This window comes from Oncorhynchus tshawytscha, linkage group LG15 (assembly GCF_018296145.1).
Source record: "Oncorhynchus tshawytscha isolate Ot180627B linkage group LG15, Otsh_v2.0, whole genome shotgun sequence".
Classification (NCBI taxonomy): Eukaryota; Metazoa; Chordata; class Actinopteri; order Salmoniformes; family Salmonidae; genus Oncorhynchus; species Oncorhynchus tshawytscha.
The window spans coordinates 3,753,754-3,778,867 of NC_056443.1; the positions used below are offsets into that span (position 1 = coordinate 3,753,754).

Genomic DNA, 25,114 nt, shown 5'->3' on the forward strand with positions numbered 1-25,114 from the left:
GTGATGTTGGACAGGAAGGCAGGTGCAGGCAGCGATCGGTTGAAGAGCATGCATTTAGTTTTACTTGTATTTAAGCTGCAGTTGGAGGCCACGGAAGGAGAGTTGTATGGCATTGAAGCTCGTCTGGAGGGTTGTTAACACAGTGTCCAAAGAAGGGCCAGAAGTATACAGAATGGCGTCGTCTGCATAGAGGTGGATCAGAGACTCACCAGCAGCAAGAGCGACATCATTGATGTATACAGAGAAGAGAGTCGGTCCAAGAATTGAACCCTGTGGCACTCCCATAGAGACTGCCAGAGGCCCGGACAACACGCCCTCCGATTTGACACACTGAACTCAATCAGAGAAGTAGTTGGTGTACCAGGCGAGGCAATCATTTGAGAAACCAAGGCTATCGAGTCTGCTCATGAGGATGTGGTGATTGACAGAGTCGAAAGCCTTGGCCAGGTCAATGAATATGGCTGCACAGTATTGTTTCTTATCAATGGCAGTTAAGATATCATTTAGGACCTTGAGCGTGGCTGAGGTGCACCCATGACCAGCTTTGAAACCAGATTGCATAGCGGAGAAGGTATGGTGGAATTTGAAATGGTCGGTAATCTGTTTGTTGACTTGGCTTTCGAAGGCCTATGAAAGGGCAGAATAGATATAGGTCTGTATACAGTATGGGTCAAGAGTGTCCCCCCCTTTGAAGAGGGGGATGACCGCAGCTGCTTTCCAATCTTTGGGAATCTCAGACGACACGAAAGAGAGGTTGAACAGGCTAGTAATAGGGGTTGCAACAATTTCGTCAGATAATTTTAGAAAGAAAGAGTCCATTTTGTCTAGCACAGCTGATTTGTAGGGGTCCAGATTTTGCAGCTCTTTCAGAACATCAGTAGAAAAATGCTTATTGAAATTCTCCATTATAGTGGATTTATCGGTGGTGACAGTGTTTCCTATCCTCAGTGCAGTGGGCAGCTGGGAGGAGGTGTTCTTATTCTCCATGGACCTTAGTGTCCCAGAACGTTTTTGAGTTTGTGTTGTAGGAAGCAAATTTCTACTTGAAAAAGCTAGCCTTGGCTTTTCTAATTGCCTGTGTATATTTGTTTCTAGCTTCCCTGAAAAGTTGCATATCACGGGGGCTGTTCGATGCTCATGCAGAACGCCATAGGATGTTTTTGTGTTGGTTAAGGGCAGTCAGGTCTGGAGAGAATCAAGGGCTACATCTGTTCCTGGTTCTAAATTTCTTGAATGGGGCATGCTTATTTAAGATGGTTAGGAAGGCATTTAAAAAAAATAACCAGGCATCCTCTACTGATAGGATGAGATCAATATCCTTCCAGGATACCCCGGCCAGGTCGATTAGAAAGGCCTGCTCGCTGAAGTGTTTCAGGGAGCGTTTGACAGTGATGAGTGGAGGTTGTTTGACCGCTGACCCATTACGGATGCAGGCAATGAGGCAATGATTGCTGAGATCTTGGTTGAAAACAGCAGAGGTTTATTTAGAGGGCAAGCTGGTGCGGATGATATCTATGAGGGTGCCCGTGTTTACGGCTTTGGGGTGGTACCTGGTAGGTTCATTGATAATTTGTGTGAGATTGAGGGCATCAAGCTTAGATTGTAAGATGGCTTGGGTGTTAAGCATGTTCCAATTTATGTCGCCTAGCAGCACGAGCTCTGAAGATAGATGGGGGGCAATCAGTTCACATTTGGTGTCCAGAGCACAGCTGGGGGCAGAGGGTGGTCTATAGCAGGCGGCAACGGTTAGAGACTTGTTTTTAGAGAGGTGGATTTTTAAAAGTAGAAGTTCAAATTGTTTGGGTACAGACCTGGATAGTAGGACAGAACTCTGCAGGCTATCTTTGCAGTAGATTGCAACACCGCCCCCTTTGGCCGTTCTATCTTGTCTGAAAATATTGTCGTTAGCGATGGAGATTTCAGAATTTTTGGTGGTCTTCCTAAGTCAGGATTCAGACACGGTTAGAACATCCGGGTTGGCAGAGTGTGCTAAAGCAGTGAATACAACAACTTAGGGAGGAGGCTTCTAATGTTAACATGCATGAAACCAAGGCTATTACGGTTACAGAAGTCATCAAAAGAGAGCCCCTGGGGAATAGGAGTGGAGCTAGGCACTGCAGGGCGTGGATTCACCTCTACATCACCAGAGGAACAGAGGAGGAGTAGGATAAGGGTACGGCTAAAAGCTATGAGAATTGGTCGTCTAGAACGTCTGGAACAGAGAGTAAAAGGAGGTTTCTGGGGGCGATAAAATAGCTTCAAGGTATAATGTACAGACAAAGGTATGGTAGGATGTGAATACAGTGGAGGTAAACCTAGGTATTGAGTGATGATGGGAGAGATATTGTCTCTAGAAACAATGCATTTGTTTCATCATTGAAACCAGGTGATGTCATCGCATGTGTGGGTGGTAGAACTGAAAAGTTGGATAAGGTATAATGAGCAGGGCTAGAGGCTCTACAGTGAAATAAGCCAATAAACACTAACCAGAACAGCAATGGACAAGGCATATTGACATTAAGGAGAGGCATGTTTAGTCGAGTGATCATAAGGGTCCAGTCAGTAGTGAGGTTGGTTGGGGTAACCGCGAATCAGACAGCTAGCCGGGTCATCGGTAGCAAGCTAGCATAGGATGGATGTCTGTTTTTAGCCACCTCGTGCGTTTCCGTTGGTAGATTAGTGGGGTTCCGTGTGGTAGAGTGGATCCAATTGGCAAAACAGATATAGTTGTAGTGACCCAAGAAAAATAGTCCGATAGACCTATTCAGATAGCAGCCGATAAGACAGCTAATGATTAGCGGGCCGCAGATGGGCGTTCAGGTAACGTCGCGACGGAGGTGCCAGTTGGATAACTCCCTCGGGCAGATAACATTGGTAGTCCAGTCGTGAAGGCCCGGTGGGGCTCCGCATCGGCAGTAAAATGGTTCCGGATAGGTGATTGTAGCCCAGCCCTTTAATGTACTGTCATGATGTACACACCATAGAATTACAATTCTTTCATTCTATTTCTATGATACACACAGTTTACAGTAAGGGTCATAATGCTTACCCTGCTCCTCTCTCCTGTATGCAGGTGTACACAGTTTCTTAGTAAGTTCCCTGATTGTAACTGTGTAACTGTGCTCCTCCCCTCTCCTCTCTGATAGGCACAACCAGGCAGCCCAAGGAAGGAGAGGTCCCGGGGGTGGACTACAACTTTGTGACTGTTGATCGGTTTATGGAATTGGAGAAAAGTGGAGCCTTACTAGAGAGCGGAACTTATGAAGGTAAAAGCAAGCTTTTCACTTTTGTGGGGGTGTATCATGTTTGTTTTTTTGGGGGGGGGATTTTGTTCAATTGCTTGTTGGAATAATTGTATTATGTAGCTGCTTGTTTATCCACCATCCTTCCACTCTCTGACAGAGAAGAATGAGTTGTGTGCATTTAGACAGCTCTCACACATCACTGTGACATCATAACATAGATTACAGAAAAGCTGTTTTAATCAGAGTGGAGAAATCACACTCTCGCACACACACCCCACAACAGCACTACACCTCTCCACTCCGCTATCTCCTCCATGCTGGCTCTCCTCTGAGCCCTAATGGCTCCAGAATAAACACAACTCACTCCAGTTTCTCTCCATTTGCCCTGGTCTGTGTGGCTCTGTGCTGGGTGTACTAAACTACTGGCTCTCCACTCTGTCAGATACAGGGGACTCCACCACACAGACAGATAATGCATTAACTCCATGTCTGTTCCCTCGCCGAGCCCTCCCGCTCAGCCTCGCGCCTGTCATGACAGAAAAATAAATTGCAGATGGTCAATTTAACGGTTGGTTGCCAGGACCGATGTTAGAATCTCTCTCCGATTGAGGCCGCGTATCACTTTTCCGAGGATGTCGTCTTCCGTAGAGAGAACCCTTCTTCTCTTCTCGGTGGCTGCACCGCTGTGCCACCATCATTTACCTTTTTAATATGTAATGCTCAATTAGAGAAGGAGAGAGGCAGAGAGAGAGAGAGAGAGAGAGAGACAAACACAGTTCACAAACACAAACAGACCCCTCAGAGCCCCAGGACAGCAACAAAATCATGAGAAAACAAAAATATAATTACTTGACACATTGGAAAGAACTAACAAAAAAACAGAACAAACTAGAACTAGCTATTTGGCCCTAAACACAGAGTAAACAGTGGCAGTATATCTGACCACTGACTGACCCAAAATTAAGGAAAGCTTTGACTATGTACAGACTCAGTGAGCATAGCCTTGCTATTGAGAAAGGCCGCCGTAGGCAGACCTGCCTCTCAAGAGAAGACAGGCTATGTGTACACTGCCTACAAAATGAGGTGGAAACTGACCTGCCAAATGTATGACCATATTAGAGACACATATTTCCCTCAGATTACACAGACCCACAAAGAACTGGAAAAGCAAACCCAATTTTGATAAACTCCCATATCTATTGGGTGAAATACCACAGTGTGCCATCACAGCAGCAAGATGTGTGACCTGTTGCCACAAGTAAAGGGCAGCCAGTGAAGAACATCCACCATTGTAAATACAACCCATATTAATGTTTATTTATTTTCCCTTTTGTACTTTAACCCCGGGACCTCTATCTATTTTCCATGCTTTGGCAATGTAAACATATGCTTCCCATGCCAATAAAGCCCTTAAAGAGATGGAGAGATCACTGTTTTCTTTTGTGTGAGGAAGGCAGAGAAAAGTCATCTCAAGCTGATACAATCTGGCTGTCAGGTCCTACACTGCCAGGTTAATGTTATCCACAGTGTTGGATTTTCATCATTACAAAAGCCTTGCTTGGGAAGGTCAGGGGATGGGTCAGTGTGTCTCTTGGCTTTCATTTAGCTAATAGTAAGGTATGCAACTAATTTAGCATTGTAGCATACTACTGGAGGTTGTCTTCAGTTTGTCTAGGAATGTTTGAAGAATGTGGCATGCTGTTTTTGTGCATTTTAGATTTGATTTCCCGGAAAGTCTGACTGAAATTTTAGATTTTAGGCAGCAGCAGGGTAAAATAGTCTGTGGTTTTAAGCCTTTCCGTTCGATTAGCTTTTTTTACAGCAATGTTCTCTCATTTTAATTTGAGTCACTCACGGTGTCCTCAGAAATGTGAACAAAAATTCACAGGGCCCTTTTTTTTGTAACCACAGCAAATATCTGAGATACAAACTTACATAGGACTTTCCAGCTACTATTTTCTCCATGGTCCTACAACTGTCTGCAGCATACGTGTTGTTGGGGTTCATCATTTTAATACTTAATCCACAGGATTAGAATAATCTCATTGGATTTTCAAAATATATTTGGGTGTCTGGGTTCTCCTCCAGAAGTACTGAAGCACCACTGAAAGGTGCAGGATAATCTCACTCTCATAGAAACCCTCTCTAGCTACAGAACCTAATCTCCATTGGAGAGGCAATGCCTTGAAGCCTGCTCTCGAGGAAACTAGGTTCCTTTGCCGTGGCAACATCATATCTCCCCCAGTCCATTTCACACCTTGTTTACAGAGAGTAGAGCTCAAACACTTCATCAGATCTCACATCAGCTTAACAAGGACATCCGCTGTCTCAGGACTTTGCCAGGTATCTCTGGGCTAAAGCTGTAGCAAGGGATGTTTGCATGTGTGCATGCCTGTGTGTGTGGAGGAGATCTTAGCAGACAGTCTTCTGCTAGCAGACTCAGGGGCTGGAGGATCAGAGTGTGTGATGTGTGAAAGCATCAGCGAGGAGGAGCCCAGGGGAGCACGTTCAGAACGAACCCAGAAACGCTCTGCATGCTGGGACCTGGAGACTCTGCCATGGGGAGACAGACGGGGAGACCACACAGAGCACAGAGGCCAGAGAGAGACAGGCTTCTTCTTTATTTATTTACAACACACGCACACACTCAATCACTAGGAATCTGTGCATGGTTTAGTGATTGATTGATTGATTGGTGGATAACACTGATGTGCCAGCAGACACAAAAGGGCTAACAGTGATGTTAGTGGAAAAACCTGGGGTGTGGGCCAGACAGTGTCAGGCTTTAGTTACCAATATGAAGTCATGTGGGTGGGTGTGTTTGTAGGTATATGTGTTGTGGAGTGTGTGACTGTGTTTGAGTACCTCCCCTTTGACGTGCCTTGAAACTTACGTGTGAACTTTTAAGAACTATTTGAACTTTAACTCCCAGGATGTCAACTGACCTTCCACTTCCTGCTCCTGGTCCCATTGGGTTATGTAATAATGACATCATCTTCCCGCATGACCTTCTCACTCTCTTTCGGTATTTCATTTTACAATATATTTCCCTTTAAATAGACAGTTTAATTTAATGTTCCGTTTGTGCCTGTGTGTCTACTGTGATCCCTACTTTGGCGCTTGAATATTAACTTGAAACAAGGGGAGAAAAACATCCAAGCAAATCTTTTTATAAACGTATCATCAAAGGCAAACAAAATGTGTCCAAAACTCAGGCGTGTTGCATATTAAGCAGGTTTGTACAGTGGCAGTGCTCACTGCTCACCCATGTGACTTGAGGTTCAACTCTTGAATGTGTGTCTCGGTCCTTTGGTACAGATAACTATTATGAAAAGATGGCACAAATGCTCTAAATTACTCATATTGCATGTTTAATAACGTTGAGATTTCAATTTGAGGTGAAACATCCTCAGATAATTTTCAATCTGAGCATTGTAGCTATTAAAGTGGATGCACTATAGGAGTAATAACCTAGGCTTTAGATCAGCGGACTACCACAGTCTCATGAGGTTAACACAGTCCCATGGGGCTCACACAGTCCCATGAGGCTAACACAGTCTCATGGGGCTAACACAGTCTCATGAGGTTAACACAGTCCCATGGGGCTCACACAGTCTCATGGGGCTAACACAGTCTCATGGGGCTAACACAGTCTCATGGGGCTAACACAGTCCCATGGGGCTCACACAGTCTCATGAGGTTAACACAGTCCCATGGGGCTCACACAGTCCCATGAGGCTAACACAGTCTCATGGGGCTAACACAGTCTCATGGGGCTAACACAGTCACATGGGGCTAACACAGTCACATGGGGCTAACACAGTCTCATGGGGGCTAACACAGTCTCATGGGGGCTAACACAGTCTCATGGGGCTAACACAGTCTCATGGGGCTAACACAGTCTCATGGGGCTAACACAGTCTCATGGGGGCTAACACAGTCTCATGGGGGCTAACACAGTCTCATGGGGCTAACACAGTCTCATGGGGCTAACACAGTCTCATGGGGCTAGCACAGTCACATGGGGCTAACACAGTCACATGGGGCTAACACAGTCTTGTGGGGCTAACACAGTCACGTGGGGCTAACACAGTCACGTGGGGCTAACACAGTCACGTGGGGCTAACACAGTCATGTGGGGCTAACACAGTCTCGTGGGGCTAACACAGTCTCGTGGGGCTAACACAGTCTCGTGGGGCTAACACAGTCTTGTGGGGCTAACACAGTCACGTGGGGCTAACACAGTCACGTGGGGCTAATACAGTCACGTGGGGCTAACACAGTCACGTGGGGCTAACACAGTCTCGTGGGGCTAACACAGTCTCGTGGGGCTAACACAGTCTCATGGGGCTAACGGTCTCATGGGGGCTAACACAGTCTCATGGGGGACTTACACAGTCTCATGGGGGCTCACTGTCTCATGGGGGCTAACACAGTCTCATGGGGGGACTAACACAGTCTCATGGGGGACTAACACTGTCTCATGGGGGCTAACACTGTCTCATGGGGGACTAACACAGTCTCATGGGGGACTAACACTGTCTCATAACACAGTCTCATGGGGGACTAACACTGTCTCATGGGGGACTAACACTGTCTCATGGGGGACTAACACAGTCTCATGGGGGCTAACACAGTCTCATGGGGGACTAACACAGTCTCATGGGGGCTAACACTGTCTCATGGGGCTAACAGTCTCATGGGGCTAACAGTCTCATGGGGCTAACAGTCTCATGGGGGACTAACACAGTCTCATGGGGAACTAACACAGTCTCATTGGGGGCTAACACAGTCTCATGGGGCTAACACAGTCTCATGGGGGACTAACACTTTCTCATGGGGGGCTAACAAATCAAATCAAATTTATTGATATAGCCCTTCTTGGATCAGCTGATATCTCAAAGTGCTGTACAGAAACCCAGCCTAAAACCCCAAACAGCAAGCAATGCAGGTGTAGAAGCACGGTGACTAGGAAAAACTCCCTAGAAAGGCCAAAACCTAGGAAGAAACCTAGAGAGGACCCAGGCTATGAGGGGTGTTCAGTCCTCTTCTGGCTGTGCCGGGTGGAGATTATAACAGAACATGGCCAAGATGTTCAAATGTTCATAAATGACCAGCATGGTCAAATAATAATAATCACAGTAGTTGTCGAGGGTGCAGCACCTCAGGAGTAAATGTCAGTTGGCTTTTCATAGCCGATCTATAAGCCGATAAGAGTATCTCTACCGCTCCTGCTGTCTCTAGAGAGTTGAAAACAGCAGTGAACGTCCGGTGAACAGGTCAGGACTCCATAGCCGCAGGCAGAACAGTTGAAACTGGAGCAGCAGCACGGCCAGGTGAACTGGGGACAGCAAGGAGTCATCATGCCAGGTAGGCCTGAGGCATGGTCCTAGGTCTCTGGTCCTGAGAGTTGGCAGTTACCTGTATGTGTAAAGGTGTATGAAGTGTCAAGAGTATTCGCATGCCTGGGGGGGGGGCAACCCAGACAGGAAGATCACGTCAGTGACTCAACCCACTCAAGTGATACACCCCCCTTCTAGGGGCGGCATGGAAGAGCACCAGTGAGCCAGTGACTCAGCCCCTGTAATAGTGTTAGAGGCAGAGAATCCCAGTGGAGAGCACATTCTCATGGGGACTAACACAGTCTCATGGGGTTTAGCACTGTCTCATGGGGGACTAACATAGTCTCATGGGGCTAACACTGTCTCATGGAGAGACCTAAGTTCAAACGTCAGTCTGTCACATTGGCCATTTTGATTCTTTAACCTCACCCAACAGCACCTAAGTATAACATGATGTGTGTATAACTGACTAAGTATATAAAATGATCATTAATGTGAAGTATTCCTTCCTTTCTTCTCTAGAGAACTATTACGGTACCCCCAAGCCCCCGTGCGAGCCCAGCCCTCTGCTGCTAAATGTAACAGATCAGCTCCTGCCGGGCGCCCGACCCAGCTCCAAGGGGAAGAGGAAACGGAACAAGTCGGTCAGCAACATGGAGAAGGCCGGCATCGAGCCACCCGAGGATGAGGAAGAGGAGAGGCCCGTTGTCAATGGCAACGGCAATGGCATCACCCCAGGTTAGGTTCCAACGCAGACATAGTGTTGATGTGCAACAATAGATCCTCGTCATGACAACAAGTTCACAGACAAAATGAGATAGCACCGATCCCTGGGATCTGATCAGACAACATAGCAGCAGTCTATCGTCTAGGTTACATCATAGCAACCGGCTCTGTCAGGCCCATACAATAACTGCCTACAGGGAGCTCTTCCCAGGGAGCTCAGATCATCAGCATCATCATCATAGATAGTCTAAATGAAAAACTGGAGAGTTCTAGTGCCTGTAAATAGCATGAGTACATCCCGCAATCATCCTATGTAGCAGAACTGATAGTGTTCAGAGACAACAGCTTTACACTGTATCCCATCTCATCCCACCTCCCAGTCATTAGATCAGATCACAGTACACTTAGTCTACGTCACATAGCCAGAGGCTAGATTCCACCCCCCGCGCCGACACAGAGAAACATCGCCTGGAGGCTGTGATCAAATCAAGCGTGGGGTTCCACTAAGCAGATTTACTGGATCAATGCAAGCCACATCACAGTCATTACTCTCAACTAGGAGCAAAGATGCTGGCTGTCTAACTTAATATAAAAACGGAGAAACCCTATGTAAGCCATGAAACAAAATAGTATCATTCATTTTGACTTGACATTTCTTAATGTAAAAATAAATGACACTGTTGCGGTAGTTATTTAGTAAAACCTTTTGAGACCTTTCGAAAATGGCTTTACATTATATATGCAATCCATTATTATTGATCAACCTATTCATTATACTGTATGTTCTGGTCAGGTAAGCCATATACAGTGGCTTGCGAAAGTATTCAACCCCCTTGGCATTGTTCCTATTCTGTTGCATTACACAACCTGCAGTTAAAATTGATTTTTGGCGGGGCTTGTATCATTTGATTCACACAACATGCCTACCACTTTCAAGATGCTATATATTTTTTATTGTGAAAGAAATAAGACAAAAACACAGAACTTGAGCATGCATAACTATTCACTATTTGTAGAGCCACCTTTTGCAGCAATTACAGCTGCAAGTCTTTTGGGGTATGTCTCTATAAGCTTGGCACATCTAGCCACTGGGATTTTTGCCCATTCTTAAAGGCAAAACTGCTCCAGCTCCTTTAAGTTGGATGGGTTCTGCTGGTGTAGAGCAATCTTTAAGTCATACCACAGATTCTCAATTGGATTGAGGTCTGAACTTTGACTAGGCCATTCCAAGACATTTAAATGTTTCCCCTTAATCCACTTGAGTGTTGCTTTAGCAGTATGCTTAGGGTCATTGTCCTGCTGGAAGGTGAACCTCCGTCCCAATCTCAAATCTCTTGAAGACTGAAACAGATTTCCCTCAAGAATGTCCCTGTCTTTAGCGCCATCCATCATTCCTTCAATTCTGACCAGTTTCCCAGTCCCTGCCAATGAAAAACATGGTGTTCTCGCGGTGATGAGCGGTGTTGGGTTTGCGCCAGGCATAGTGTTTTCCTTGATGGCCAAAAAGCAAAGTTTGTCTAATCTGACCAGAGTACCTTCTTCCGTATGTTTGGGGAGTCTCCCACATGCCTTTTGGCGAACACCAAATGTGTTTGCTTATTTTTTTCTTTAAGCAATGGCTTTTTTTCTGGACACTATTCTGTAAAGCCCAGCTCTGTGAAGTGTACGGCTTAAAGTGGTCCTATGGACAGATACTTTGCAGCTCCTTCAGGGTTATCTTTGGTCTCTTTGTTTGCCTCTCTGATTAATGCCCTCCTTGCCTGGTCCATGAGCTTTGGTGTGCGGCCCTCTCTTGGCAGGTTTGTTGTGGTGCCATATTCTTTCCATTTTTTAATAATGGATTTAACGGCGCTCTTGGGATGTTCAAAGTTTCTGATATTTTTTTATAACCCACTTCTCCACAACTTTGTCCCTGACTTGTTTGGAGAGCTCCTTGGTCTTCATGGTGCTGCTTGCTTGGTGGTACCCCCAGACTCTGGGGCCTTTCAGAATAGGTGTATATATACTAAGATCATGTGACAGATCATGTGACACTTAGAATGCACACAGGTGGACTTTATTGAACTAATTATGTGACTTCTGAAGGTAATTGGTTGAACCAGATCTTAATTAGGGGCTTCATAGGAAAGGAGGGGAATACAACCTTTCAGTTGGACTATTTGGACTATTTTGTGTATGTCCATTACATGAAATCCAAATAAAAATCTATTTAAATTACAGATTGTAATACACCAAAATACAAAAACGTCAATACTTTTGCAAGGCACTGTAAATGCCGTTGACCTATAGGACTGGAGGAGTCTAATGATCTGGTCGGGTAACTCATATAAATGCACTTGAGCTACAGGACTGGAGTAGTTTCATGTTGCTGTACTTTCTCACAGTAACTCTGCTATTCATTGGGCTATGTGAACAAAGCTGGGAAAGATTTGATGTCGAGTATTCATCCTAGAGCTGCACTGTAGTTTTCTGTTACTGAGTGTATGGACAGTGCATATACAGGTTGGGGGAAAGGGAGAGAGTGAAAGAGAGAGAGAGAGAGATCGATAGAGCAGGCAGTATGATGTGAGCAGATAGCTCCATAGATGAGCTCTCCCTCCCTACCTCTGCCTGCTGCTGTGGCTGTCCTCTGGGACGGCCCAACCAAGCGCCACAACTCAAACTAGGACACGTCATCAGCTCCACTTTCTTTCAATCCCCTCTGCCTGCCACCTCTCTCACTCTGCTCTCTCTGTCTATTTCCCTCTCTCTTTCAATCACTCTCCATCTCTCTCTGCTCGGTATCCTTACTCTCTCTTGCTCGCTCTCTTTATCTGTCTGTCTATCTCTCTATTTCTGTCCGTGTGTAATTGCCACCCTCTCCCTATTTGAAATCCTCTCTATCTTTCTTTTTATCTCGTTCCATCTCTTTTTCCTTGGCACTCAATCACGCTGCCCCCTCTCTCCGCTCCCTCCTCCTCTCTCCCTTCTACCTTTCCCTCCTCCTCCCTCCCCTCTACCCTTCCCTCCTCTCCCCTCCCCTTTCCCTCCTCCCCTCTCAACTCTCCCCTTCCCTCCTCCTCTCTCCGTTCTCACCTTCCCTCCTCCCCTCTCCCCTTCACTCTTCCTCTCCCCTCCCCTCTACCCTTCCCTCCTCCCCTCCCCTCTCCCCTTCACTCCTCATCTCTCCCCTCTCCTCTTCCCCCTCCCCTCTCCCCTCTCCCCTCTACCCTTCCCTCCTCCCTCTCTCACTTCTACCTTTCCCTCCTCCCCTCTCAACTCTCCCCTTCCCTCCTCCCCTCTCAACTCTCCCCATCTCTCCTCCTCTCTCCCCTCTCCTCTTCCCTCCTCCTCTCTTCCCTCCCCTGTTCCTCCAGTAGTAATGTCAGCTCTGACTCACCTGTCATTCACTTCTCCTTCTCAGAGTCCAGTGAACATGAAGACAAGAGTACAGATGTCTCCTCGGGGGACGTCCCCACCCAGACCTGTCCCCCCACCGATACCCCCACCACCCCTAACAACGAGGTCCCCCAGGAGGAGGGGGGCGAGCTAGCCAAGTCGCCCCCCAAGCCAGATGAGAATGAGAGTGAGCTTGGCCCCCTGCCAGAGAACTGGGAGATGGCCTACACAGAGAAGGGAGAGGTGTACTTTATCGAGTAAGTGTCTGCGCTGAAGAGAACGGCGTCAAATTATCCCAATGCACACACACACACACACACGCACACACACGCACACGCAAGCACACACACAAACAGACAGCCAACAGCAGCCAAATAGTTGACTGTTGTTGTCATGAGATTTAGACGTTCTTGTCCATGCAATGTTTCGCCAGGGAGAATAGAAGGTAAAGTTGCCCAAGTATTTTAAGCAGCTTTCACATGCACACACACATGCACACACACACACACGCACACACACACACACACACAAGAACACTCACTCCCACGGTAATGAATTCTATTGTTCCGTGTGGCCAGCTGTATTGGAGCTATTTTACAACAGATTTACATTGGACCTGTTAGATTTTTACTGCTACAATATAATTGTAGAGGTGAGTTGTCTTTCTCTTACATTTGATTAATATTTAAACGTCTTCTGACTGTGTGAGTGTGTATGTGCCTGTCTGTGTGTGTCCATCAGTCAATAGGCAGGTTATTACAGAATCCTTTAGGAAATTAACAATCGTTTGAATTTATGTGACAGAAACATCAACCGATTCCCAGAGGACTGCCTTTCATTGTGTCGTATAATAGAGTAGCAGAGAAAACATCCAGCAGGGTTAGTTTTAATGTAGTTGTCTGCCAGTCAGTCAGCCGGTCAGTTAGCCGTTCGGTCAGCCGGTCAGCCAGCCAGTCAGCCGGTCACATACTTCTTGTGTATCCTCTCCTCCACAGAGGCAGACTGTTAATTCCACCCACTGTAGACTAGACTAGGTCTCTGTATGTCTCATCCACCCAGGCCCTGAGTGTTCCTACATCTAGATGAATCAATCTGGAACGTTGTGTGCTAACGCGTTTAGCCGCCGAATTTGTACCGCCAAGGCGGTACCAGATGCCAACGGGATGGCTCCCTTTGATTTGTCTCCAAATTCGATCAATTTGTTTATCCAGAATCCTCCTCTGAGAGAGAGAGAGAGAGAGAGAGTGAGAGAGAGTGAGAGTGAGAGTGAGAGAGAGAGAGTGAGAGAGAGAGAGAGAAACTTTTGAAACTTCTGTATGTGTGATGTCTACTGTTAATTTTTATTGTTTATTTCACTTTATATATTATCTACCTCACTTGCTTTGGCAATGTTAACACATGTTTCCCATGCCAATAAAGCCCTTGAATTGAATTGAATTGAATTGAGAGAGAGAGAGAGAGAGAGAGAGAGAGAGAGAGAGAGAGAGAGAGAGAGAGAGAGAGAGAGAGAGGCATTTCATCACCTGAGATTTTCAAGTAGTGCTGTGTCCCCTCCCAAAGGTGGATTCGGGATCATTTTTTCGGCAGCTTGTCCCGCTTTCCTGTAGCCACGTTTCCCTCCCTCCCTTCCCCTCTTGTCCTGTCATCTCTTCAAGGGAGGGCATTATGTCCTCAGATGCGATAAAGAGATCCATTGAAGTTTCCTTGGCACCGCCTCTCATCTGATCACAGTCCAGTTTTACAGCCCGCAGTGTTGATCCTGCCAAGCCCACAGCTGTTCAGCTCTATCACTCACACCTCTCCCCTTCTCCCGCCATCCCTCCATCCTTCCCTGCACTAATGAGAAACAGTGTGCAAATTAAAAGTATCGATTGCCATTTTGTTAACCTAAAGGGGTTTTTCTTCTCGCCAGACAGTTTAGAGGGTGGGCACACAGGGGAACGTCTCTTTTTCTCTGAAATGATGCTGAATTGAGAATCTCCTCCCTCACTGGGTCTCTCTCTCTCTTCCTGTCACTGTCTCTCCTTTTCTCTCTCGTCAAGCCACAACACCAAGACGACGTCGTGGCTGGACCCGCGGCTGGCGAAGAAGGCGAAGCCACCAGAAGAATGCAAAGAGGACGGTAAGTGTCTCTCTTCTCTCGCTCTCTCAAAGTCTCTCAACTCTCTCTCCTCTTTTCAAAGTCTCTCAACTCTCTCCCGTAAAACCTTTGAATTCCTTTTTGGGTCCAAATCATTAGTATCTATTCATCGTCTGATGGCGGTTTGCAATATCTTCAGTGTTTTGATCCGAAAGCTGAAAGGATGGGTGTTGCCGTATACCATTATATATGAATAGTCATCAGTCACTGAGGACAGTGGTTTATTTGGGGTCCTTGTCTGACACTTGTAGATGTGTACAGTGTCTTTATAACCGTGTTCTGTTACCTGACCTGTGTGGAGATGGTGCTACTTTTAGCCCCTGTAGAGGGACTGGGGGAGTGGGTAGGGTGGTTAACAGAGACCTCTTTATCCCCCACTGGGAGTAGGGAGCTATGCACCACCACAGAATGGACACTACACACACAGACACAAACACACACACATACACACACTGACGCACAAACAGGCAGCAGGGCGGAAGGAGAGAGAGTGTCATTCAGATGGTTTGACTAAGAGAGGAAGAGTAAGGAGACTGATGGGGAAAGAAGACGCTATGCAGTAATATAGTATTGCAGAAGAGATACAGCCTATGACCATGAGGTGAGGAATAGGATGTTTTCGCATCCTGAAAAATCTCGCTCTCATTTTTCTCCATTCAGCAATGTGCTTTTGAGTGATTTCCGGCATTGATAGCGCGGGAGTCTGAAGCCGAATCCTCTATCTCTCCAACCCTGAAGCCCCTCTCACACTCTATCTCTCTCGTCTCACTCTCTCTCTCTCTCTCTCTCTCTCTCTCTCATCTCTCGCTCTGTCTGTCTCTCTCTCTCTCTCTCTCTCTCTCTCTCTCTCTCTCTCGTGTGTCTCTCTCTCTCTCTCGTGTGTGTCTCTCTCTCTCTCATCTGTCTCCCACTCTGTCTTCCCCCTCTCTCTCTCTCTCTCTCTCTCTCATATGTCTCCCTCTCTCTTCCCCAGCTGTCTCCCACTCTGTCTTCTCTCTCTCTCTCTCTCTCTCTCTCTCTCTCAGCTGTCTCCCACTCTCTCTCTTTCTCTCTCTCTCCCAGCTGTCTCCCACTGTCTTCCCTCTCTCTCTCCCTTTTTGTCTCCCACTCTGTCTTCCCTCTCTCTCTCTCTCTCTCTCTCTCCAGCTGTCTCCCACTCTCTCTCTTTCTCTCTCTCTCCCAGCTGTCTCCCACTGTCTTCCCTCTCTCTCTCCCTTTGTCTCCCACTGTCTTCCCCCTCTCTCTCTCTCTCTCTCTCTCTCTCTCTCTCTCTCTCTCTCTCTCAGCTGTCTCCCCTCTCTCTCTCTCTCTCTCTCTCTCAGCTGTCTCCCTCTCTCTCTCTCTCTCTCTCTCTCTCTCTCAGCTGTCTCCCACTCTCTCTCTTTCTCTCGCTCTCCCAGCTGTCTCCCACTGTCTTCCCTCTCTCTCTCCCTTTATGTCTCCCACTCTGTCTTCCCTCTCTCTCTCACTCTTCTTTTTTTCTCTTCTTCTACCTCTCTTTTTCTCACACTCATCGCTCTGTTCCCCTGTCTCATTCTCTCCATCTCGTCCCATCTCCTGCTCTATCTTCCCCATCAGTCTCACCCTCCATCTTTCTCCTATCACCCCTTCTCTCTCCCTGCTCTATCTCTCTCATTATCTCTATCTCTCCCTCATCTGGGTAAGATTTATGTGTTGAGTAGTAGACAGGGGTATAGCAGCATCGTAAGGTGGAGGGGAATGGAGGTCATATCAGACACAGAGACAGTCAGGCAGATGGGAATGGAGCTCATATCAGACACAGAGACAGTCAGGCAGATGGGAATGGAGCTCATATCAGACACAGAGACAGTCAGGCTGATTGGAATGGAGCTCATATCAGACACAGAGACAGTCAGGCTGATTGGAATGGAGCTCATATCAGACACAGAGACAGTCAGGCTGATTGGAATGGAGCTCATATCAGACACAGAGACAGTCAGGCTGATTGGAATGGAGAACATATCAGACACAGAGACAGTCAGGCTGAAGGAATGGAGAACATATCAGACACAGAGACAGTCAGGCAGATGGGAATGGAGCTCATATCAGACACAGAGACAGTCAGGCTGATTGGAATGGAGCTCATATCAGACACAGAGACAGTCAGGCTGATTGGAATGGAGCTCATATCAGACACAGAGACAGTCAGGCTGAAGGGAATGGAGCTCATATCAGACACAGAGACAGTCAGGCTGAAGGGAACGGAGAACATATCAGACACAGAGACAGTCAGGCAGATGGGAGTGGAGCTCATATCAGACACAGAGACAGTCAGGCAGATGGGAATGGAGCTCATATCAGACACAGAGACAGTCAGGCTGATTGGAATGGAGCTCATATCAGACACAGAGACAGTCAGGCTGATTGGAATGGAGCTCATATCAGACACAGAGACAGTCAGGCTGAAGGGAATGGAGCTCATATCAGACACAGAGACAGTCAGGCTGAAGGGAATGGAGAACATATCAGACACAGAGACAGTCAGGCAGATGGGAATGGAGCTCATATCAGACACAGAGACAGTCAGGCTGATTGGAATGGAGCTCATATCAGACACAGAGACAGTCAGGCTGATTGGAATGGAGCTCATATCAGACACAGAGACAGTCAGGCTGATGGGAATGGAGCTCATATCAGACACAGAGACAGTCAGGCAGATGGGAATGGAGCTCATATCAGACACAGAGACAGTCAGGCTTATGAGAATGGAGCTCATATCAGACACAGAGACAGTCAGGCTGAGGAGAATGGAGCTCTCAGACACAGAGACAGTCAGGCTGATGAGAATGGAGCTCATATCAGACACAGAGACAGTCAGGCTGAGGAGAATGGAGCTCATATCAGACACAGAGACAGTCAGGCTGAGGAGAATGGAGCTCATATCAGACACAGAGACAGTCAGGCTGAGGAGAATGGAGCTCATATCAGACACAGAGACAGTCAGGCTGAGGAGAATGGAGCTCATATCAGACACAGAGACAGTCAGGCTGAGGAGAATGGAGCTCATATCAGACACAGAGACAGTCAGGCTGAGAAGAATGGAGCTCATATCAGACACAGAGACAGTCAGGCTGAGGAGAATGGAGCTCATATCAGACACAGAGACAGTCAGGCTGAGGAGAATGGAGCTCATATCATACACAGAGACAGTCAGGCTAAGGAGAATGGAGCTCATATCAGACACATAGACAGTCAGCAGGTTCAAGATAAGGTCTCATTTGTGGAGTGAATCATCCTATCTGAACCCAGCTTAGTCAATCATGTCTGTCTGATAAACACTTACTCACACAGCCACAGTTTTCTCACAATCACCCCCCCCCACACACACACACACATACTGTATATACACAGACAGTAGGGCTCCAGTATTCTGAGGCCATCCAAAATATAAGCAGGAGAATGAAGGAGACAGGAAGATAGTTGACCAATTTGGAAGATGACAAGAAAGAGGAAACAAAGAGAATGTCTTAGGAAGATGAATCCCAGGAAACCACCATAGTTCAGGTATGGGCAACTGGCAGCCTCCCTTTTGAAGCCCTCAGATCACTTTTTCTCTTATGTCAGTCACTGATTGTCAGTCAATGTCAGCAAAAAAATGTGATTGCTAGGTTAGTTTAGAGGCAAGCTATTGACTTTGTTAGTCAGTCTCACTCAGATGTCAGATTAAAAACTGAGAGCAGCTCATTTTCCTCTGCATCCTGTCAAAATGAGCAGAATTACATGAAATGTAGATTTTTGTACATTTGTTTATTCCATGTGTAACTCTGTGTTGTTTGTGTCACACTGCTTTGCTCTATCTTGGCCAGGTCACAGTTGTAAATGAGAACTTGTTCTCAACTGGCCTACCTGGTTAAATAAAGGTGAAATAACATAAATAACAAATCCTTATACAATTGCTAAATCTTCTCTCTGCTTCATGGCAAAATATGTAGAACTGCACTTTTCTTTGAAACAAACAAACAAACAAATCTCCGCTGTCAAAAGGGGGGGCCACTAAAATGTTCTGCTCACAATATGTGTGAGGGGGCAGTATGGATGACTTCAAATTTTTTGTGGCCCCACCCCTATCAAAACTGCCCATCCCTGATCTAGTTCATCAGGGTACCTCCAATCCCATTACTCCAGTCAGGACGTTCCATGCTACGAGATGTTAATCTGGGTACCTCCAATCCCATTCCTCCAGTCCGGACGTTCCATGCTACGAGATGTTAATCTGGGTACCTCCAATCCCATTCCTCCAGTCCGGACGTTCCATGCTACGAGATGTTAATCTGGGTACCTCCAATCCCATTCCTCCAGTCAGGACGTTCCATGCTACGAGATGTTAATCTGGGTACCTCCAATCCCATTCCTCCAGTCAGGACGTTCCATGCTACGAGATGTTAATCTGGGTACCTCCAATCCCATTCCTCTAGTCAGGACGTTCCATGCTACGAGATGTAATGTACTGTATGTGAAGGAGATGAATATTGATCTAGTTGGACAGATCATCCAGTGATCGCTGGCCCTGGGAGAGACGGGGCATATGGTTCCATGTAGAGCCTCAACCAGCTGGAGAAGGGGATCTAAGAGGGGATCCCCAGGGCCCACGCCAGGGCTAGGAGCCATAATCAGGGGAACGTTAGTGAGAATCTGCCCATGTTTCACTAGCTGACAGCTGGGTAGCAGCGAAGCAGACCTCCCTGAGAGATGTGTAGGAGAGATGAGCTGGTGCTGTATATTGTGTATTGATTAGGAGGCATGTGGAGCAGGGGTGTAGTGTGTGTGTGTGCCCACGCGCTGGTGAACGTTAACAGGATCACAGGATGGGGTCTAAACTCTGTCTCTGAACAACAGACGAGAGGTAGGAGGAGAGACTCAACAAACAGAGAGACATGGAGCCCTGAGGATGGAAGGAACACACACACTGACAAAACAGCACTATACATCCTCTAACATTCATTTTGATCTATAAACAACTTATACATGCAGATCTGTCAATTATTCAGGCATACGTCTGCTACCTGTGTGTGTGTGTGTGTGTGTGTGTGTGTGTGTGTGTGTGTGTGTGTGTGTGTGTGTGTGTGTGTGTGTGTGTGTGTGTGTGTGTGTGTGTGTGTGTGTGTGTGTGTGTGTGTGTGTGTGTGTGTGTGTGCGCCAGCAGCAGAGTGGTTGTCAGCTGATTCTCCCGGTTCAAAGGCACATCAGTGATAATAGAGAGAGATCTCATCATCAGAGGAGCGCTATGGCTTGGTTACATAACCTCTCTCTCTCTCCTTCTGTATCTTCCTGCTGTCCTCTTTCATTTTTTGACTTGAGGGAACCTGGAATAGGACAGTCTTCAAATCAAAGCCTGCTGTTTAATTCTGTCTTCCTTCCTTCTCCCTCAAAGCCAGCTTGTTTTCCTGTTTTACCACATATTTGCTGGATGAGAAGACAGAACAGGCTCCCCTGTTTTGAGAGTTGTCTCTGTCTCTCTCTCTCCTGTTCTACATACAACCTGTCTGCTAGCTCACTGTGCCTTCAGAGAAGCCAACAGAATCCCCCTGATACGTAGAAGGAAAAAACCAAGAAAACTAATCCACCCTGCCTGCCTGTCGGTCGTCACTATTTCAATGCATTTCATCATTTAATAGTCGGGTTAGTTCTATCCTAAGAAGCTGTCGCACAACACACATTGAATCCAGAATCCAGTGTAACCAATGAAAGGCTTTGGTTAGGAGTGACTGGTGTGACTGATAGGGATCTGGGCTGTGATGGCATTGGGAGGAGTTTGAAGGTTGAAGGTTTTAAATGGCTGCTTTGTTCCATTGTGTTTCTTTATGTCTCGTCTGTTTTGACGCCATCTCTGTGACGAGACCGAGAGGCTCAGAGAGAGAGGGAGAGAGAGAAAGAGCGCGACATGGAGAGGGAAAGGGGGAGGGGGAGAGAGACAAGGCCGGGGCATAGGTAATTATATTCTAGTCATGTAAAACGGAGCATGCCTGAGACGCACCAGACAAAGTTATCATCGTGTCTCACCCGTTAGCACAGAGCTCACTCTCTCATCTCCTCCCAGTGAAAACAGTCTCCGGAGAAAATAGCAGCACTTGTTTTTCTGTCCGGCTGTAAAAAACTATGCAGATGAGACTGGCAGGAAAGAGGGAAGGCTTTTAGGGTTGAAAGGTCGACATGTTCTTTCCTAATAGCCTTATTTGATGGCTTGTCTTTCTGTTGTGCTCATATACCCAGATACTCACACATCAGGTTGGTGTGGTGTTAGGAGTGGTTTGAGGACCCTGACCTTATGCGTTACCCCTCTCAGTGCTGGTCAGATAGGTGTGTGTGTGTGTGTGCGCGTGCGGGCGTGCGTGCGTGCATGCATGCGCGTGTGCGCGCGCGTGTGTTGAGTAAAAGTTGACGCTCTCCCTCACCTTGAGTCTCCAGCAGGAGAGGAGAAGGGAGGGTCTGTGACATGATTGATGGGTATATTATGAGAACATCCTCCACCCTACCTGACACCCTAGACCCACTCCAATTTGCTTACCGCCCCAGCAGGCCCACAGACAACGCAATCACAATCACACTGCCCTAACCCGATTGGACAAGAGGAATACCTATGTAAGAATGCTGTTCATCGACTACAGCTCAGCATTTAACACCATAGTACACTCCAAACCCGTCATTAAGCTCGAGACCCCCGCCCTGTGCAACTGGGTCCTGGACTTACTGACGGGACGCCTCCAGGTGGTGAGGGTAGGAAACAACATCTCCACCCAGCTGATCCTCAACACTGGAGCCCCACAAGGGTGCGTTCTCAGCCCTCTCCTGTACTCCCTGTTCACCCGTGACTGCGTGGCCATGCACACCTCCAACTCAATCATCAAGTTTGCAGACGACACTACAGTGGTAGACTTGATTACCAACAACAACAAGACGGCCTACAGGGAGGAGGTGAGGGCCCTCGGTGTGTGGTGTCAGGAAAATAACCTCACACTCAACGTCAACAAAACAAAGGAGATGATCATGGACTTCAGAAAACAGCAGAGGGAGCACCCCCCTATCCACATCGACCGGACAGTAGTGGAGAAGGTGGAAAGTTTTAAGTTCCTCGGTGTACACATCACGGACAAATTGAAATGGTCCACCCACACAGACAGCGTGGTGAAGAAGGCCTAACAGCGCCTCTTCAACCTCAGGAGGCTGAAGAAATTTGGCTTGTCACCAAAAACACTCACAAACTTTTACAGATGCACAATCGAGAGCATCCTGTCGGGCTGTATCACCGCCTGGTGCGGCAACTTCTCCGCCCACAACCGTAAGGCTCTCCAGTGGCTGGATGTGTGTGTGTGTGTGTGTGTGTGTGCGTGTCCTTCTCCCAGCCCGTTGAGAGGAGAGGCTGAAGAGGAGAGGTAGGAGTCCTTCAGTAGCCCAGTCACGCTCCACCCCACTCCAGACACACTTAATGGTTAATCATCCTCAACCATCCATGCTTCCCCCTCCCTTCCTCTGTTCTGCAACCTCCCTCCACAGCACCTAAATCAACTCTAGTAATAGGCTGTTCTACCTGAGTAAGTCACCTGCTCTGCTCCACTGGTTGTTTTACCCTCGCCGTGAAGGGAGAGATCAGCTGAGTTTAGATGGCTTTTGAACATCATTGCTTTCGGACAAACCCAACTCCCTTAGCTTTCCTGAAGAACTTAAAGGGCAACTTCACCACTTTCCAACCTCATTGTCATTATCTTCAGCACACTACCAGTGTCGACATATCTGAAAACGGCACATTTCTATGTTTTGTGGGAAAAGTAAAAACGTACTACATCATCAAAAGTGAATCATTTTAAAACCAGTTATTTTTAAATGGTTGTGTTGATGTGGGTGAAATAAAATACCTCTGGCTAAAAACTCATTGCTGGTTTTGAAAATCACCGTTTTTTTACTTATTCTTGACCACAGATCATAGAAACACGCAGTTTTCACATAATGTATTTAGACACTGGTTTGGAAATTTTCCAACTTGTTTGAACTACTGATTGTGAATCCCAATTCTAAGACTATAACAAACACAGTGGATTGGGGAGCTCAGGTGTGATTATAAATCAAAGGTTACCCCGGTGGGGAAATATTGATTGTGTTAGATATTACGTCCTAGGTAAATGCCAGAATAGCAACCTTTCTCCTTCAATTTAAGGGTATTATTTTTTTTGTATTCAGCTCAAATTGACTGTGTGCTCATTTCCGGGGGCGACAGTGAAACCTAGGCCTAAGTGCATACTTTTGCTAACTCCACTCCTTGTTTTGAGTGGGTGCAGTTAGGGGTCAGGGGTCAAGTACAGCGACATGGAAGGTAGACGTGTCTGCAGGATTAGTAGTCCAAATGGCCCACCATCATCAGCCAGCCCCTCTGCTCAGCCCAAAAGACTTCCCTCACTTCCTCCTCCACAGGTTACCATGGAAACTATCTCCCTTCACAGTGAGACATTAGCTATGATGCCATTAACTTGTCCAGTGATTTTTTTGGGGGGGGTTGACATTTAGAAAGTTTGCATAGAAAATAGATGTGACAATTGCCCACTGCGCTGCGTTTCCATTTAACTATCTTGTGTCGATATAAACAGCTGGACGTCATGACGTCACACCTAAAAAAGAAACCCGCAGTGTCGATTTATAAATGAAGTATAGAATTGCTCATTAATACATTGGCGACAGTCTGTCAGCATGGACAGCATGGATAGAATGCAAGAAATGGACTAATATTTGCCATATTCGCATAATTCTCACTTGCCAACATATCGCCACAGTCCGCGCCATGGTTAAATTTGCACTCCTGTAGATCTGAAATCATTGGATGGGGAAACTTCTATCCAGCCAACCAGAAAAGCAAGGTGAAGCAATTCAGGCATTCTTGAAAGTCATGACATTCCTTGTCCTGCAAAGAAACATTATTTGTATATTTGAAAAATATATATTTTTCAAGCAGTAGGCATTTAGACTATTGGCACCCTGACCTACGGGCGGTAAATGGATCTGATTAATTTGATTCAATCTTTGAGGACTGCAACAATAGAATGCCTATTAATAGCCATTGTCAACTTCCCTCCTGGTTATTTTGCTCACAACTCACTGTCAGCCTGTTTACAAATTAGGCCGTCTTATGGATTTAGCACGGAAAAATAATTAGTTTGCAAATGCTGGGGCCATGACATCACGCGCACCTTAAAAAGATTCTGCTATCATAATTTATTGGAAAAACAGTTTCCATCATCATTTGTCGCAATAAAGTTACACAAAAGACAAATCCAACCTGTCGAACTGAAACAAATGTTGTCAATCTTTAGAAAATATCTCCTATATCTGCTGTTTACATTACACGTGTCGCAATTACATTTTTTGTGACATTGTTTTTGTCGAATAAACCTAGGTCAATGGAATCCTGCCTAGTGTAAGGAGAAGATTTACTTGAGGTCCTTCAAGGTCTTCTTTCTTAAGACTTGTTTCAGTTTATGACTCTGTTTCAGTCCAGCTGTTGTGACTCAACTGGACTGGGGCTGTCCTGTTAATATACAGTATATATCAGTGTGTCAGGGGCTATATAGATGTCCTCTGTTCCATCTGGCAACCACCTCATCAAGGAAAGAGAATAAACCCAGCAAACCACTTCCTCCTCTTCTCCTGCTCCTCCTCCTCCTCATTCTCAGCAGCAGACTGACTGATATTATCTCTGTCTCAGCATGGTGGTGCTATCACTGTGACAACGCACCCTAGTTCAATTCCCATTTTCCTTTTTCCTTCAATGGCTCCCGTCTCAGTTGCTCTCTCCTCAGTCCATTCCAAAACAACGATAGCTGTTTGGCGAGTGAATCAAGTGGAGATTATAGAGAATTGTGGGGGATCAGACCTGGCGAGACTACTCTAGAAAACACTTCAAATGAGGGCTTCAAAACAGAGGCCTAAGGGCATAACTTTGCTAACTCCACCCCATATTTTGAGTATTGGAATAAGACCCTTGGGGTGTTTACACACCTGACTCTCAGTGGGAATACCCTGGAGAGATACTCAGCAAGTGGAGGAAGCGGCTGAAGGAAAAAGTTGAGATGTATTGGTCTCCTGTCTAAGCAGGAACCAGTGGGAAGGGTGTGCGACATCAGAGACGAAACAGTCCCATGTGCTGCAGGTGACCTGAATTCACTTCAGCCAGCTCCTCCCCTGAAGAAAGGAAAAGGGAAAGCAGGGGAACATGGGGAACATGGGCTGTTCCTCTCCTCAGACAGAATTAGAAAGGCCAGATGAAATATGCATGAGCA

The 25,114-nt window shown here is 46.6% G+C and overlaps 1 protein-coding gene across 8 annotated transcripts in view; it reads left to right on the forward strand.

Moving 5' to 3' along the window:
- LOC112236291 (membrane-associated guanylate kinase, WW and PDZ domain-containing protein 2-like) overlaps nucleotides 1-25,114 on the forward strand; it is a 288,293-nt gene that overhangs the window by 193,750 nt on the left and 69,429 nt on the right. For all 8 annotated transcript variants that reach the window (XM_042297937.1, XM_042297938.1, XM_042297931.1 and 5 more), the window contains 4 exons: nucleotides 3,147-3,266; nucleotides 9,110-9,325; nucleotides 12,717-12,948; nucleotides 14,734-14,813. In XM_042297937.1, the coding sequence (XP_042153871.1) occupies nucleotides 3,147-3,266; nucleotides 9,110-9,325; nucleotides 12,717-12,948; nucleotides 14,734-14,813 (648 nt within the window). The remainder of the gene's footprint in view (nucleotides 1-3,146; nucleotides 3,267-9,109; nucleotides 9,326-12,716; nucleotides 12,949-14,733; nucleotides 14,814-25,114) is intronic.